Source organism: Bos javanicus, chromosome 16, assembly GCF_032452875.1.
Source record: "Bos javanicus breed banteng chromosome 16, ARS-OSU_banteng_1.0, whole genome shotgun sequence".
NCBI classification, from domain to species: domain Eukaryota; kingdom Metazoa; phylum Chordata; class Mammalia; order Artiodactyla; family Bovidae; genus Bos; species Bos javanicus.
Genome location: NC_083883.1, coordinates 5,157,852 through 5,173,174, shown reverse-complemented (window position 1 = coordinate 5,173,174; position 15,323 = coordinate 5,157,852). Strand labels below are relative to the sequence as shown.

The 15,323-nt window shown below is 56.9% G+C and overlaps 1 protein-coding gene across 1 annotated transcript in view; it reads right to left on the bottom strand.

The window, feature by feature from the left end:
• Nucleotides 1–1,459: 1,459 nt before the first annotated feature.
• Nucleotides 1,460–15,323, bottom strand: part of MAPKAPK2 (MAPK activated protein kinase 2) — a 48,787-nt gene continuing 34,923 nt past the window's right edge. Inside the window, exons 2-10 of the mRNA XM_061382057.1 lie at nt 6,750–6,889; nt 6,496–6,560; nt 6,164–6,243; nt 5,555–5,681; nt 4,872–4,947; nt 4,390–4,514; nt 3,741–3,826; nt 3,560–3,640; nt 1,460–3,054 (exon numbers count right to left, since the gene is read on the bottom strand). Coding sequence (XP_061238041.1) covers nt 2,911–3,054; nt 3,560–3,640; nt 3,741–3,826; nt 4,390–4,514; nt 4,872–4,947; nt 5,555–5,681; nt 6,164–6,243; nt 6,496–6,560; nt 6,750–6,889 — 924 coding nt within the window. The 3' untranslated portion in view covers nt 1,460–2,910. The remainder of the gene's footprint in view (nt 3,055–3,559; nt 3,641–3,740; nt 3,827–4,389; nt 4,515–4,871; nt 4,948–5,554; nt 5,682–6,163; nt 6,244–6,495; nt 6,561–6,749; nt 6,890–15,323) is intronic.

The following is a 15,323-nucleotide window of genomic DNA, read 5'->3' as shown; positions in this document are numbered from 1 at the left end:
CACACAGGTCCTTCAAAGCAGAGGCTCCTTCCTGGCAAGACCAGAGAGACGTGACGTTGTCGGCCTTGAAGACGGAGGAAGAGAGCCTCAAGCCAAGAAATGGAGGTGTCTCTGGAAGCTGCAAAGGCTTCAGGGAGAAATGCAACCCGGCCAGCCCTGTGTTGATCTCAGACTGGGGGACCATCGGACTCCTGACCTCAGAAGTCTAACAATTAAACGTGTGCTATTTTAAGCCACAGAATGTATTAGAGCAGCAACAGGAAACCAACACAGCCTCCAAAGAGAGCAGAGCACTGGGAAACACCCCCCTGCACCCCAATTCCTGCCCCATCACCCCTTATTCCCTCTTTCCCCGGGTTCTTATCACCTCTGATACCCACCTTAAGCGCAGACATGACTGGACTTCTCTGACAGAAAAACTTCCCGCTGGCTCATTTGAGCAGTGGTTTCTAGAGACATGGGTTGAGCTTCAAGGCAGGAGCCAACCACACTCAGGATTTGTGAGGGGTAGGTTGTGAGGGCCTTGTCTCTGCCACAAGGCTGGGCAGGGGAGACGGGACCCCACTGATGACAGGGTGAGCAGGCCTCTCTCCTCCAGGCAGGAGGAGGTCTTGGGACAAGAACACCCTAGGCCTTGCACCCTGAGTTCTAGTCCAAACACACTAGCAGGGGGACCCCCAGTGCATCCCTTCACTCTCGTCACTTTTCTCACTCATAAAATGGGGATAACCATCCTGGGCTGCCTGTCTCCCTGACAGCTCTGAGGATCATGTGAGAAAACGCAAGTAAACTCATCAACAGCTCCTTTTCTATCTGACTGGGCGGGAGAGCAGTGAGGTCAATAAACCAATTTCTTCCTTAGGCGCTGCCACAAGTCAATTCACCATGCGATCTCAAATATCCCAGGCCTTCGCCTTCACATCTGCAGACTGAATGCTCACAGGAGCGCTGAGGCCTCTTCCAGCTGATGGTTTGTTTTCTGCCTTCTGGCTGGTCGCTGGCACCCCCTACTGGAGCTTGCAGGAACACCTGCTCCTCGACACTCCCCCAGGATTTGGACCAATTCACCACCACCACCTTCTTCACAGTCCCCGTGCCAGCCCTAACCCTAACCCTAACCCTGACCCTGACCCCGACCCCAACCCCAACCCCCAGCTGAGAGTGTCTGCGTCTGGCCGTGGCTAAACAGGTCTAAGACTGGGCTGGGAAGCGGCTGGGCTCCTGATTCAGTAACTGGCAAAGCGCGCGGGGTCCCCCACTGCAGGGCCCATGCCCAGGCCAGAGACATCCCCCAGGCCCCCGAAAGGGCGGGGGTTGGCTCCCTTGGGCCGGGGGCTCGCCTCTCCCCCAGGATACCCCGACTCTGCCCTCCCCACACACGGAACCCCTCACCACGCGTGGGAAGACGAGAGGTGGGGGGCGTCAAGGGGCTGAACCTCAAGAAGGAAGAGAGAAAGCCTTTCAACTATTAAATCTGTTTAGTAAAGACAATTTTGCTCATACAAAACGACAAGAGTTCACAACAGTCTGAGAGCTGGGCGCCGTCAGAGGCGGGGAGGCGCTGCGGGCATCGGAGCCCTGCCCTCGCACCCCAAGAAGGCCCCGGGCACCCCCAGCCCTGCCCGAGGGAGATGAGAGCTGAAGCATCACCGCCCCCTGCCCCAGGGACCGCGGCGAGGGGCCCTCCCCACAGTGCTCAGGTTAACACGAGGCCTCCCCACCCCACACTGGCCTGGATATGTCGCTGAGTTGTTTGGGGCAGGGGGCGGGGAGCGGCTGGTGGGAGAGGGGCAGAGTCTGGACATCTTTGGTGCAAAGCCTCCCCCACCCACCCGCTAGGCCGCGCCACGGACACTTGCAGAGGCCACAGGGGTGCCGCGCTCGCCCCCAAGGGGCTGCGGACCGACACCCTGGAGCCCGTGAGGCACTCGTAAGGCAGGCTCACCCACGTGGGCTGAGGGCAGGCCTGCTGCAAAACGGCTGCAGACATGAGAGAACAAACACCAGCAGGTTAAGAACGGCAGGAAGGGGGCGCAGAGGCCTGACTCGGCAGCTCGGTGCCTCGGCGGAGGCCTAGGACCGGCACGAACGGGGCGGAGGGTTCCAAGCGGAGCTTCCGTCTTCCTGGCGCTGCACCAGTGCTCCGCGCGCCCGCGCCTGTGCCGGGAGCAACCCATACAGGCGAGGTGGGCGGCCTGGCGTGGGGCCAGACAGGCTCCCAGGCACTTGGGCAGGCCCAGCGCGGGCAGGGTGGGCCCGGGGTGGGGTGGGAGTGGGGGAAACAGTTCCGAGCGCGGCAGGGGCCCCTCACGTGCACAGGTACTGAGCCAGGTGTGGGCACACGCACGCACACACACACTCACTCCTATCCCTCTGGCACACCAGGGACATCCAAGGACTCAGCAGAGCCTCTGGGCCCCGGGCCCCACGGTCTGCAGCTCCTGGCAGGCCTCAGCCAGTGGGGACCTGGGGCCGTAGTGGGGAGGTCAGGCGGCCAGCGGGGCAACACAGGGACGCCCCTCGAGAGGGTTCCACAGACACCCTGGGACACACCCCCAAACCCTTGCAGTCTCCAGACAGGACGAGGCTTGGGGGACATGGGCGGGAGTGAGGGCAAGAACGATAAAAGAAGGTTCGTAAAAATTGTAAGTCAAATTACTGATAAAATTGCCAAATGAGCACAGTGTCGAGGGCACGGTGCTCCCTCTCCCCGGGGCCCCAGCCTCCCGGGCGCCCCCTCTCAGGCAGGTGGCCAGAACCGAAGGCAGAACACAGCCTCTGAAGAGGTCCCAGCCCCACGTGGCGGAGGAGGAGGGGAAGCGGGAGGAGGCGACTCTGGGTCTCTCTGTTTAAAAAATCCAGCCGGGTTGAGAGTTATTGCTTGTCCTCCAGTGGAGCGGCTGGCCCAGCTCAGTGAGCGAGGGCCGCGGCCTCCAGGGCCCGGGCTTTCTTCCGCCTCTTCAGAAGCAGAGGGTTGGACGCGTCTTCAATCTTTTTTATCTTGATCTGCTCGTAGTCGACCCGCATCGTGGCCAAGGCACTGGTCATCTCCTCCTGGGGGTGGTGACCAGGAGAGACGTCAGAGACCACAGATGGAGCGGGCAAGGAAGGGGTGACGTGTGGGAGTGGAGACAGAGGGCAAGCCGGCCAGAGAGCCTACGGCCAGCTCAGCAGAGCCCCGCTAAGGGCCCGGAGACCCCCAGCAAGCCTGGGGGAGCAAAGAGCACCGACTAGGAGCCAGGAGACCTGGTCTCACGTTTGCTCCAGCCAGTCATTAGCTGCGTGACCGTGAACAGGGCACCCACCCAGGCCTCAATTTCCTCATCTGCAAAGTGAGGAGACTTTGCAGAGGACCTCTCAGGCCCTTTCAGAGGCAGAGTGTAACGGCTGGCAGGAAACAGCCACAGCCAACTTTAGACTGACGCAGAAGCCTCTGCCCACAGCCAGGTCGGGGAAGCGGCTCAGAGTCGCTGTGGTACCAGACGACCCAGGGTGAGAGGATGCAGAGCCAGCCGCCTCCCTGAGCACCGCCGAGCCCCCCGGCCAGGTGCCCCCTCACCTTGACGTCCTCCCACCTCTCCTTGTCCTCCTTCAGGACCCGGCTGGTGTGCAGTGGGGTTTGAGGGACCTTCGTCGATTGCTGGGGGCAGAGAAAAGGGTCCGAGTGAAGACCTGGAGCGGGGTGGGGTCCACAGGGACCGGCCCCGTGGACCCAGGTACCTCCAGCCCACCGGGCTCACCATGATCCAGGGGTGGTTCATGAACTCGGTGATGGTCATCCTCTGGGTGGGCTCGGTCTTCAGCAGGTTCCGGATGAGCATCTTCACTGCGGGAGGAAAGCAGGATGCCCACAGGGGACAGAGACAGTGCAGGGGCCACCCTCCCCTCCCGCTCCTTCCCAGTTTTCAAGGAGAAGCCAGACTTATAGGGGGTGTGGACACAGACCACCCAAGATGCTTGGCCCTGAGGACCATTACAGACAGCTCCACCATCGGACGGCCAGGCACGTCCCAAGCCCTGGCCCTGCTGGGCCCTTCACACAGACCAGGCGTGGGCTGGGTGAAGACCCACAGTCACGTCACTGATGGGAGATCTCTCACACACACACACACACACACACACACACTCGGTGAAGACCCACAGTCACGTCACTGATGGGAGATCTCACACACACACACACACACACACACACTCGGTGAAGACCCACAGTCACGTCACTGATGGGAGATCACACACACACACACACTCGGTGAAGACCCACAGTCACGTCACTGATGGGAGATCACACACACACACACACACTCGGTGAAGACCCACAGTCACGGCACTGATGGGAGATCACACACACACACACACACACACACACACACACACACACGGGCTCTTTACCTTCCTCTGATACTTCTGACCATTCTGGGTTGGGGAATTCATACTGGCCCATTCGGATACGACTCTTCATGCCCGGAGAGATGGCAAGGCCATGGTTGGAATAGAAGGGGGGGTACCCACACAGCCTGAGCCGAGGGGAAGCAGGAAGAGAGGAACAGAGCTTATGTTATTTAGGTCCCGCACCAGGACTTCTTGCAAAGTTCACAGAGAAACTGGGACTCACTGATTCAGGTACAAAGTCAGGGACAGGGCCCAGGAATCCAACATACTGAGTATCTAAACCACACATCTTCCTGCCCGTTAGCCAATCCGTAGCATTGAGCTGTCAGAGTCCACTCAACACTGAGAGGGGACAGCAGGACCCCCAGGGCACCCCCATCCAGAAGGGGACGCTAACCGTGGCCTCTTCCTCTCACCCCAGAGGTAGAGGCTTCCATCCACGCCTGCCCAGCCTGCGTCCCCAGGCCCCTCCCCACACTCACAGGATGTACATGATGACACCCAAGGACCACATGTCACAGGACTTGTCGTACTTCTCTGGGCCCAGCACCTCTGGAGCTGTAAACAAAGACGAAGGCAGTGGAACTGGTCCTCAGAACACCAGGAGCCACCCAGGCCCTCTGTGGGTGGTGTGCCCATCCGACCCTTCAGCCCATCACGACGGGACCGCAGCTAGGCCTGCCTGGAAGGGGGACAGTCGTAGCCCAGGCCCAGGGCTGGGTAAAGGAGACCTGAAGACCCTCCTTGAGGGGAGCCCAAGGGCCAGAATCTCAAGATAAAGCAAGTCTTGAACTGCAAGAGCCTTTCAGACTGCCTTTTAGTTTGACAAACCCATTTTGAGAGTTTCCTCTGTGCAGTTGGCTGGGGGTCCTGGACCAGAAGCACATCCCTGACCCCCCTGGGGGTCTGACGGGAACAAGAGCTCTTCTCAGTGAAGTGCACACGTGCACAAACTTCCACCCGTAACCTCACGCACCTAACTTCCCATGCCACTTCAGGCCCTCGAGATCTGCTAAGCCTACTTCAGGTCAGGTCACATCAGAACTGGGCTACAAAGGGCCGGCAGACACAATTCTCCTGGGCCCTGGGGCCCTGAGACCAGCAAGAGGAGGCTCTGGGAGAAGCTCCGGGCAAAGACGGGCTCCCAGGCTTTCTCCAAACTTACCCACGTAGTATGGCGTGTAACAAGGAGTGGTCAGAGAGTTGTGACTGGTGGTTTCCTTGGCAAAGCCAAAATCAGTGAGTTTGAGAATGGCATTGGGCCTTTTGGAGGTGTATAAAAGGTTCTCGGGCTAGAGAGAGAGAGAGACACAAGGAGTATCTCTGCTGAACCTGTGAGCGGCCGTCAGAAACCTGCAGGGGAACGATTCCTCCCTTTCTTCCCACCCCCATTCAGCAACTGTCTGTCTGGCCCCTATGATCCGCACACCATCAGGACCCTCAGCCCCTGACCCCCCAGGGCTCATGGCAGGCGTGGGAGTAAAACACTGACGCAGAGACAGAGTGAGCACCACAGGGACACAGACCAAGGGTGGGGCTGTGGGGGGTGACTGAGGAGCACAGGCTCAGGCGGCTTCCCAGCCGGGAGCGGGATTTGCCCAGAGGGCAGGGCCTGCGGGGCAGAGAGGCGCTCTGCCCACTCTGCCACGGGACCCAGGCCACGGGGACACAGGACGACCCTGGGGACCTTTTCAAGGGCCACCGTGGCCCTGACCCCCACGGCCTCTAGGCCCCCTGCATTGGGGGCTGGGCGGGCAGTACAAACAGCTGGTACCTTGACATCCCGATGGGCGATGTTGATTGAGTGCAAATACTGGATGGCCTCGCCAATGCTCTTCATGATCTCTGAGGCCTCTGCAGAGGAGACGGGAGCAGGGAGACAGAAACCAAGTCACAAGATGTTTCCTTAGGTTTGAAAAGCTGAGGCAAGAGCCCTCCCGGGAAGCCTAAGACCCCCAACGCCCCCACCCACCCCAGAAGGCGAGGGGCAGGAGCGGGCAGAGCCCCAGCAGCAGGTGGGCGGCGGGCCTGAGCACCTCCCGGGAACAGGCCCCTGGAGCCCCACTGCCCCGCCGCCGGGCTGGGCCCGCGACAGACCCTTTCTACCTCTTTCCGTGAAGGCCTGGTCTCCTCGGTCCTGGATTCGACTGAACAGTTCTCCGCCATCCAAACTGAAACAAAGCCACAGTGAGACCGGGGCCATGACATCACACTAGCGCGCCCGCCACCGCCCCCCAAGAGGAACGAGGCGCTTGCATGCTGAGTTTCAGCGTCCCCAGCCGGCAGTCCTGGGAAGGAAAGGGGCCCGGGCGGGGAGCAGGGTCAGGCTGGGCCGGGAACCAGAGGGAAGGGCTGCTCACCACTCCATGACGATCAGCAGGCACTTCCGCCCCGCGTACAGGTTCTCGTAGACGTCCACGATGCGCACGATGTGCGGGCACTGCGAGGCACGCCAGTGCAGCTCCACCTCGCGGCGGGCCTTGGGGCAGTCCTGCAGCATCTGCAAGCCAGACCTCCTGAGGGAGCTCGGGGGCTGCCCCGCCTGCACCTCCCCTGGCCCGGCCTGTGTGCCCGCCACCAAACACCCCCACATCCGCACCCTGCCCGCCCCACCCATCAGCCCCATCCACCCCCGCCCCAGCCCATCAAGTCCCCTGCCCCAGCCAATCGACGCCCCGCCCCAGTCCATCGACGCCCCACCCCAGTCCATCCACCCCCAGCCCCAGCCCATCCACCCCTGACCCCCGACCCCCGGCCCTGGCCCATCTGCCCCGCCCCGGCCCATCCACCCGCCAACCCGGCCCAGCACCCGCCCTCTTGTCACAGCCCCACACCCCCTCCCAAGCCTGACTTGGGGCTCTGCAGCTCTCTTATCTGCTCTAAAAGAAACTTCAGGATGACCCCTTGTGAGGTCTCCACAGCTGACCGGAGACCACCCTTGACCACGCAGGGAAAGATGGTTGGGCCTCTCCCCAGCTAAGGGCATGAAGTCTACTCCAAAAGGCAGGCAGGGCTGAGCACTGGGAGGCAGAGAGTACAGGACGCCCGGGTGGGAAGACAGACTGAGGAAAATCCAGACAACCGTGGAAAGGGACCTACAGAAGGGAGCCTCCAGATCTGTTAGGAAAGGAAGCTCTAAGATCCCTAAACCCAGCACACCCAATCCACAGCCATATCCTTTCAACAGCAGACAGCCTCAGGAGCCAGCCAGTGTGATCTAACCCCTGGTTCTTAATAGATCCCCAACCTGGAGCAAGTCACTTAACATGAGCCTTGTTCCCAACCCCTCTTCTTTCAGGGACCAGATGGGCAAGGTGTTAAAGGAGCCTGGCTCCCTTACCTGCGTCAAAGACCGAGACTTGACTAGTCTAAGCCGGTTTCATTAATCCCAAGCGTTTTACTAAGACCCAACACTGGTCAGGTAGCACTCTGCAGGAAATCTGAGGAGCGGCCTCTTGAAAGGAGCAGAGCAGGCAGCATGTCTCCCACGCGTGGCACCTGGTGCCAGGGCAGTCACTCTGGTACCAGGGGGTACCTTGCAGTGGGGGTGACACAGCGGAGCACTGAGACACCTGCTGGGAAGTGCATGAGTCTTGCTGAGGAAGATCAGATGGCCAGAGAGGAGCCAGGCTACACAGGAAGGGGAAAGGCAGACCAGGCACTGACAACAGTACAGCTAACATTTAGGCTGTGGTCTGTGACATGCTGGGCTTTGCCTAACTGTACAACAGCTGCCCATTTTACAGGCTGAGGAAACTGAGGCTCACAGGAGCAACGTGTCCCAGGCTCATTTCCTGGGGGAAGCCAGGGCTGGAATCCAGGCCATGTAGATTCCGAAGCCTTAACCTTTTCCACGATACCATGCAACTTTTAGAGGAGGAGTGGAAGCCAAGACTTGTTAGTCTTAGATCACCAAAAGCAAACTGGCTTCAGAGACACAACCCCCAACAGGTGCCCAGATAATTCAGTCTCCTAGGGAGCAGTCACCATGGGGTCACACTGCCACCTGGTGGCAGTCTAGGGACACTGCACAGATCCTGAGTTTTGCTCCCTTCAACTTCATTCATTGAAAAAGGTTATTTTCCCTTCCCACACACTATGAAAAGCAGGAAGAGACTCTGGATAATCTCATTTGCAAGTATTTCAATTCAACAAGCATTTACAGAGCTCCTCCTATGGACCACACATTGTGCTAGATGTCAAAACCAAAACCAAGAGTCCCACTCTGAAAGAGACAGTTGGATGCCATCAATGGACATGAGTCTGAGCAACTTCCGGGAGATGGTGAAGGACAGGGAAGCCTGATGGGCTGCAGTCCATGAGGCCGCAAAGAGTCAGACACGACTGAGCAACAGAACAACCTGAAAGAACTCAAACTGGGGGAAGGGGCGTGAGCGAAGGTCGCCACACAGAAAATGCTTATAACCCAGTGAGAAGCTGCTGTGAGACTGCTAAATTCAAAGAGTTCAAGAGAAAGCGTTCTCAGGGCAACCCAAAAAGAAAGACCTCTATCGCCCTCTACAGGCATACAGTGCTGAAGCCCAAGCTGTCACAGGCACTCAGAGGCAACAGGAGCTCAAGGATCTGCAGTTAGGAGAGACTTGGGCCTGGGTCTGAAATCCGTCCATTTCTAGTTGCACAGCCTTGGAGAGACCGTCACCTTTTGAGCCTGCTCCACATCTGCAAGTCAGGGGTTAAAATATCTGCCTCCCTCCCTCACAGAGCCACTGCAAGCTTCTAATGAAAGAACCTCTGAGCACGCTTTGTTATCAGAAAGGCGCTCACCTCTGCAAGCCATCAGCGTAACTGCCACAGCACAGGGGCCGTCTCCATCACCTCTGAGTGAGGCTGGAACACGCTGATATAACCGACAAACCCTGATGTTACAAGTCACCAGCAAGACCATAGGCTGGGTTTGTGTCTGCAGCCCCATGACCACCGCCTAGAAACCAGCTCTGCTCAAACTTTCCACAGCTGTGCTAAGTGAGCACGCTGCTGCTGCTGCCAAGTCGCTTCAGTCATGTCCAACTCTGTGCGACCCCAGAGACAGCAGCCCACCAGGCTCCTCCGTCCACAGGACTCTCTAGGCAAGAACACTGAAGTGGGTTGCCATTTCCTTCTCCAAGTGAGCACACACCAAGGCCCAAACCCACGTGCACGCCCATCAGCCCCTCCTAAACTCAGAGTACACAATGCAGGTTCTGCCTGCTCTCTACCTCAGACACAGCAGCGTGCGGGGCATCAGGCCAAAGAGAACGTGCGGCCGGAAGCCTGGGTTCACATTCCGCCTTCAGATTTGCACACAGTTCACTCTGTAGCTAGCAAGGGAGGTGGAGTGACACAGTACAACAAACCTGGCTTTGCGAATCACACACAATTTGCATCCCACTTCTGCACTTCTCAGCTTGTCAAAACAAGAAAATTAGAGGAGTACTTCCTAATTCTAAGAGAAGCAGAGTAAGAATCCCCATGAACACCAGTAACTGACATCCAGGGATGTGTCCGACATCCTTGAATGGATATAAAAATCAGCCCACAGTGAAAGCGAGACCTTCAACCCAGTCAGGCTTCCAGGCTGGCTGATGTCACGGGGCAGAGCCGTGAAGAGCCTAAGAGGCTGGGTGGACAGCTGTGGGGCAGCCGCAGAGAGGCAGGCAGGAATGCGCTAATCTGGAGGACTGGGCTGAGCAGAGACGGACAGGGGAGGTGCTGAGCTCTAGCCCGAGGAGCAGGAGCGTCAGGGAGAGAAAACAGGATTCTGGCGCGCCGCCAGGGGCCACCAGCTGAGGAACGCAACAGGCTCGACCAGGAGCCAAGAGAGTCACATGGAAAGGCTTCCACCTCTTCGGCCTGGACAAGGACAGGAGAGGCCAAAAGGCCCGGGACCGCAGCCCTGAGGGCCCACGGCTGAGGGAAGGAAGGGTCTTCCCACCAAAAAGCCAGAGGCCCAGAGACAAGGAAGCCTGAGGGGATTATAAAACATTTTAAGCCCATGCTAAGCCTGCAATGGATACTGTGACTTGCCTCGGCCCCCCAGAGTTTGCCTCTGAAATTCCCTCCCCCAGTGGAGAAGGTCCCATGTGCTAAACTGCAATGCAACAGGCAAGGCCACCTGCCTACAGGTGTGCCAGGAGGCAGGACCAGACCAGTGCCCGCTGCCGGGGAGGAACCTCTAGGGTGACGGTGGCAATGAGGGAACTCTCCCGAATTCTGATCCGTTACCACACAATCCAGCGATCCCACTTCTGGGTGTGTACCCAGAAAAACTCCAATTCAAAAAGATGCATGCATCCCAATGGCAGCACTATTTACAACAGCCAAGATAGGAAAGATGTGGTATGTGAATACAATGGAATATTACTCAGCCATAAAAAGGATGAAATAATGCCATCTGTAGCAACATAGATAGATTATCACACTAAGTGAAGCAAAGACAAATATCATATGATATCATTTATATGTAGAATCTTAAAAAAAATGATACAAATGAACTTATTTACAAAAGAGAAAAAGACTCACAGACAGAAAACAAATTTATGGTTACCAATGGAGAAAGGGGAAGGGGCGGGATGAATCAGGAATTTGGGATTAACAGATATACACTACTATATATAAAGCAGATAGTCAACAAGGACCTACTGCATAGCCCGGGGAGCCCTACCCAGTATTCTGGGATACACTATGTGAGAAAAGAATCTGAGAAGGAGTGAGCACACACACACACACAGCGGAACCCCTGTGCTGCACACCTGAAAGGAACACAACTCTGTGTTACTCCAACTACACTCCAACTCAAAACCTTTAAATCCAAAATAAAAAAACAGAACACTGTTCCATGCCTCTGTCTTCGCTGGAATCTGGAGGCAAAAAAGGACAGTCTGCCTCATATCCCCCACCAAATGAATTTTCCATCATGGGACTGCATGATGACCCGGGGCGGGGGGGGGGGGGGCGGGCGGGGGCAGCATTCTAAGCCCAGGTGAGCCAGAGAAGCGGAAAGAAACAGAGGCTGGGGTCTGAACGCTGCTCACCAGCGGGGCCGATCTGAGGACGACAGGAAGAACAAGCCCCAGTCCCGGGGGACCATCCCTCACAGGCTCTAGCACTCACCAAGCGTGCAAAGATGGGGAAGATTTAATCCCTTTGTGCCTCAGTTTCCTGATCTACTAGTTCAGTCGCTCAGTCGTGTCCGACTCTTTGCGACCCCATGAACTACTGCACACCAGGCCTCCCTGTCCATCACAAACTCTCGGAGTTCACCCAAACTCATGTCCATGTCCAGTCAGTGATACCATCCAACCATCTCATCCTCTGTCGTCCCTTTCTCCTCCTGCCCTCATTCTTTCCCAGCATCAGGGTCTTTTCAAATGAGTCAGCTCTTAGCATCAGGTGGCCAAAGTATTAGAGTTTCAGCTTCAACATCAGTCCTTCCAATGAACACCAAGGACTGATCTCCTTTAGGACAGACTGGTTGGATCTCCTTGCAGTCCAAGGGACTCTCAAGAGTCTTCTCCAACACCACAGTTCAAAAGCATCAATTCTTCGGCGCTCAGCTTTTCTTTATAGTCCAACTCTCACATCCATACATGACCACAGAAAAAACCATAGCCTTGACAACACAGACCTTTGTTGGCAAAGTGATGTCTCTCTACTTTCTAATACGCTGTCTAGGCTTATCTCGGAGAAGGCAATGGCACCCCACTCCAGGACTCTTGCCTAGAAAATCCCATGGATGGAGGAGCCTGGTAGGCTTCAGTCCATGGGGTCGCTAAGAGTCGGACACGACTGAGCGACTTTACTTTCACTTTTCACTTTCATGCACTGGAGAAGGAAGTGCCAACCCACTCCAGTGTTCTTGCCTGGAGAATCGCAGGGACGGGGGAGCCTGGTGGGCTGCCGTCTGTGGGGTCGCACAGAGTCGGACACGACTGAAGCGACTCAGCAGCAGCAGCAGCAGCAGGCTCATCTACTGAACAGGACAGTCACGCGCCCACCCGCACTAAGTGACCTAGCGCGTGCACACCAGTGCCGCTGTTACTGCTCTGCCCCAAACCCCTGCACGAGTCCCACTGGGTCGGGCAGCGGGCACCTCGCTCACATGCGTCTCATTCACGGTGCTGTTGACGGCTCCAGGCGCTGGGACAAGGGTACCCAGAACGCCGGAGAAAAGTGGGCTTTGGCATGTTGGCCCTGGGTCTCCCTCTCCCTTCACACCACCCAGACAGCTGGGGGCAGGGAGCACGTGTCCAGAGAGAAGGAAGCCGTCCATCCTCCCCACGACCGACTGAGTGCCCAGAGTGAAGGATGCAAAAGCCTGACTCAGGCACAGAATGCGGTACCCACATTTGGGGCACCCAGGTGAGTAAGACCTTCTCTGCCCTCCCAGCAGAAGGGCAGCACCTCTGCCATGGGCAGGCTCACCCACAAGGAAGGAGGCTACCTGGGCGCTCAGCAGGCCAGAAGAAAGGAGGAGGACTTGGGGAGGAGGGCTGCTGCTGTGGGCTGAGTCCCAGCAAGCGCCTGAGCGCAGAGCTGGTGGCCAGCAAGCAGCAGCCTCTGAGAGCCCAGAGGAGCAGGGAAAGCGGAGCCGTCCACGTCAGCAGGAGCCCGCACACCCAGCCCACGAGGATGCACGCTACTCTCTGAGTGGGAGAACACAGGAGCAGAGCCACTAAGCTCCAGCTCGAGGTCCCTGAGCTGGCTGCTCCCAGCAGCGCTGGGGTCTGAACCCCACTCCCACTGCACCCAGAGCCCTTTTCCCCCCACCCCGAGGAAGGGCAAAGGGCAGAACATCTGCCCAAGGGTATCCATGATTCCGACAGCCACCATCAGGGGCTGAAAACGTACACAAGCCTGAAAGCGCAAAGCAGCTCTGTAACCCTGAAATCCCAGAATGTTAGAATTTTACCCTTTGGCACTAATCATAGGAGCTTTAACACTATATGTATTCTAAGCCTGGCTTACTTTAACTAGAAATGAGTAACAAACTGAATGCCCAGCAACAGGCAACAGAGATGCTTTTTCAGGAGTTTATCTATATGATCTTCAATCATTAAAATAATGTTTCAGAAGAATATTTAAGGGGAAATGGATTTCTAAGGGTTTCAGTCACCCCAACACTATCAACAGTAGCACTTTATTCTTCTGTAGCACAAATCTCCATCTGAAGTTTCCTTAAGTCTGTCTGATTGTAAGTGAAAAAGCAAGCGACAGTGAGGTGGATGAACCTATAGCCTGTTATACAGAGTGAAGTTAAGTCAGAAAGAGAAAAACAAACACTGTGTATTAATGCATATATATGAAAACTAGAAAAACGGTACCGATGAACCCAACTGAAGGACAGGAATGGAGTCGCAGACAGGAGAGCGGGCCTGTGGCCGCAGACGGAAGGAGAGCGCGGGACGAGTGGAGACGGGGCACTCACGCAGGCACATGGCCATGGGGGAGGCAGCGCTGGAGGGGAGCTGTCAGAGCCTGGGCCCCATGGTGAGCTCCACAGGGGAGGCAGCGCTGGGGGGCGCTGTCAGACGGCACAGGGGCTCAGCCTGGGCCCCACCGTGAGCTCCACAGGGGAGGCGGCGCTGGGGGGCACTGTCAGACGGCACAGGGGCTCAGCCTGGGCCCCGCCGTGAGCTCCACGGGGGAGGCGGTGCTGGGGGGCACTGTTAGACGGCACAGGGGCTCAGCCTGGGGCTCCATGGTGAGCTGGGGGGGTGGGGGGCTCAGAGGGAGGGGCCATCTGTGTGCTCACAGCTGATTCACTGTGCTGTACACAGAAACCACCACCACACTGTGGAGCAATGCTCCAGCTAAAAGCCTTAAAATCATCTTCTAAAAAACTTCTTAAGTGTAGTCCTATATGTATATTCCAGTAAGTACAGTCCTGTATGTATATCTGCATACGTATACACGTCTTTGTATATGTATGTATACGTATACATACGTATGTTTATTTATATTCGTATGTATATGTACACAGATGTATAAATCAGCCTGTATATGTCTATGTATACACACATATATATGGAACGGGAACCACACTCAGTAAAACGTTAATAACAATATATCTGAAAGATACAATAATAGGAGCCTTAATTTTCTTTATTGCATCTTTATTCTTTAAGTGACTCATAATTAGCATGTATACTTTTTAAAGAGCCAGAGAAGCTCAGCTCTCTGCATCTGACTCGGAGGCTGTCCCTCAAACCTCCGGGCCCAGTGGTCGGGAAACAGCAGATGTGGGCGCCCAGGCAGCTCTGCCAGGGGCTGCGCTCTGGAGTCTTGAGCGGGGCAGTGGCTCGTGCCCAGAGGACGCCCACTGCTGCACAGGCCCCCACGGAGAGGAGACGAGCAGACCTGCACTGCAAGCCACACAACCATGCTCTGCCTGCTCCAGCTCACCCGGCCCCAACTCTCGCCTCCCCAGTGCCGCGGCTGGCAGTGGGGCATCCGTGTCAGGCTGAAAGATCACGGGACCTCTACTCTCATTCAGCCTGAAACCTGGGAAACAGGGCCCCTGCAGCCCTGAACGGCCAACAAGGTCTGAGGAGTCACGAGGCCGCACACTGCCCCGGTACCGTGTGTGACCTCCCTGAAGAGCGGGGTCCCCCCAAGCCCCCCTCCCTGGGTCTGCAGCCATCAAGGGGGCGGAAGACATGCAGCCCTCGCAGCCCCTGACCTCATCTGCCCCGACGGTCATCACCGGACACATGTCACGTGCTGGCGTGGAAGCTGCTGGGACACAACGGAGAACACAGCAACGCAAGCCTGCCCCACGGAGCTTACACTTCGGTGCAGAAAGCACGCGACGAACACATTTTTTGTTTATTTTTAAATTACACATCATGATTTGTGCTATAAAGGACATAAGTTATGTGCTGTGACAGAAGCAGCAGTGCTGCTGAGCAAGAATCTCTGTTTTTCCCCCGATTTCA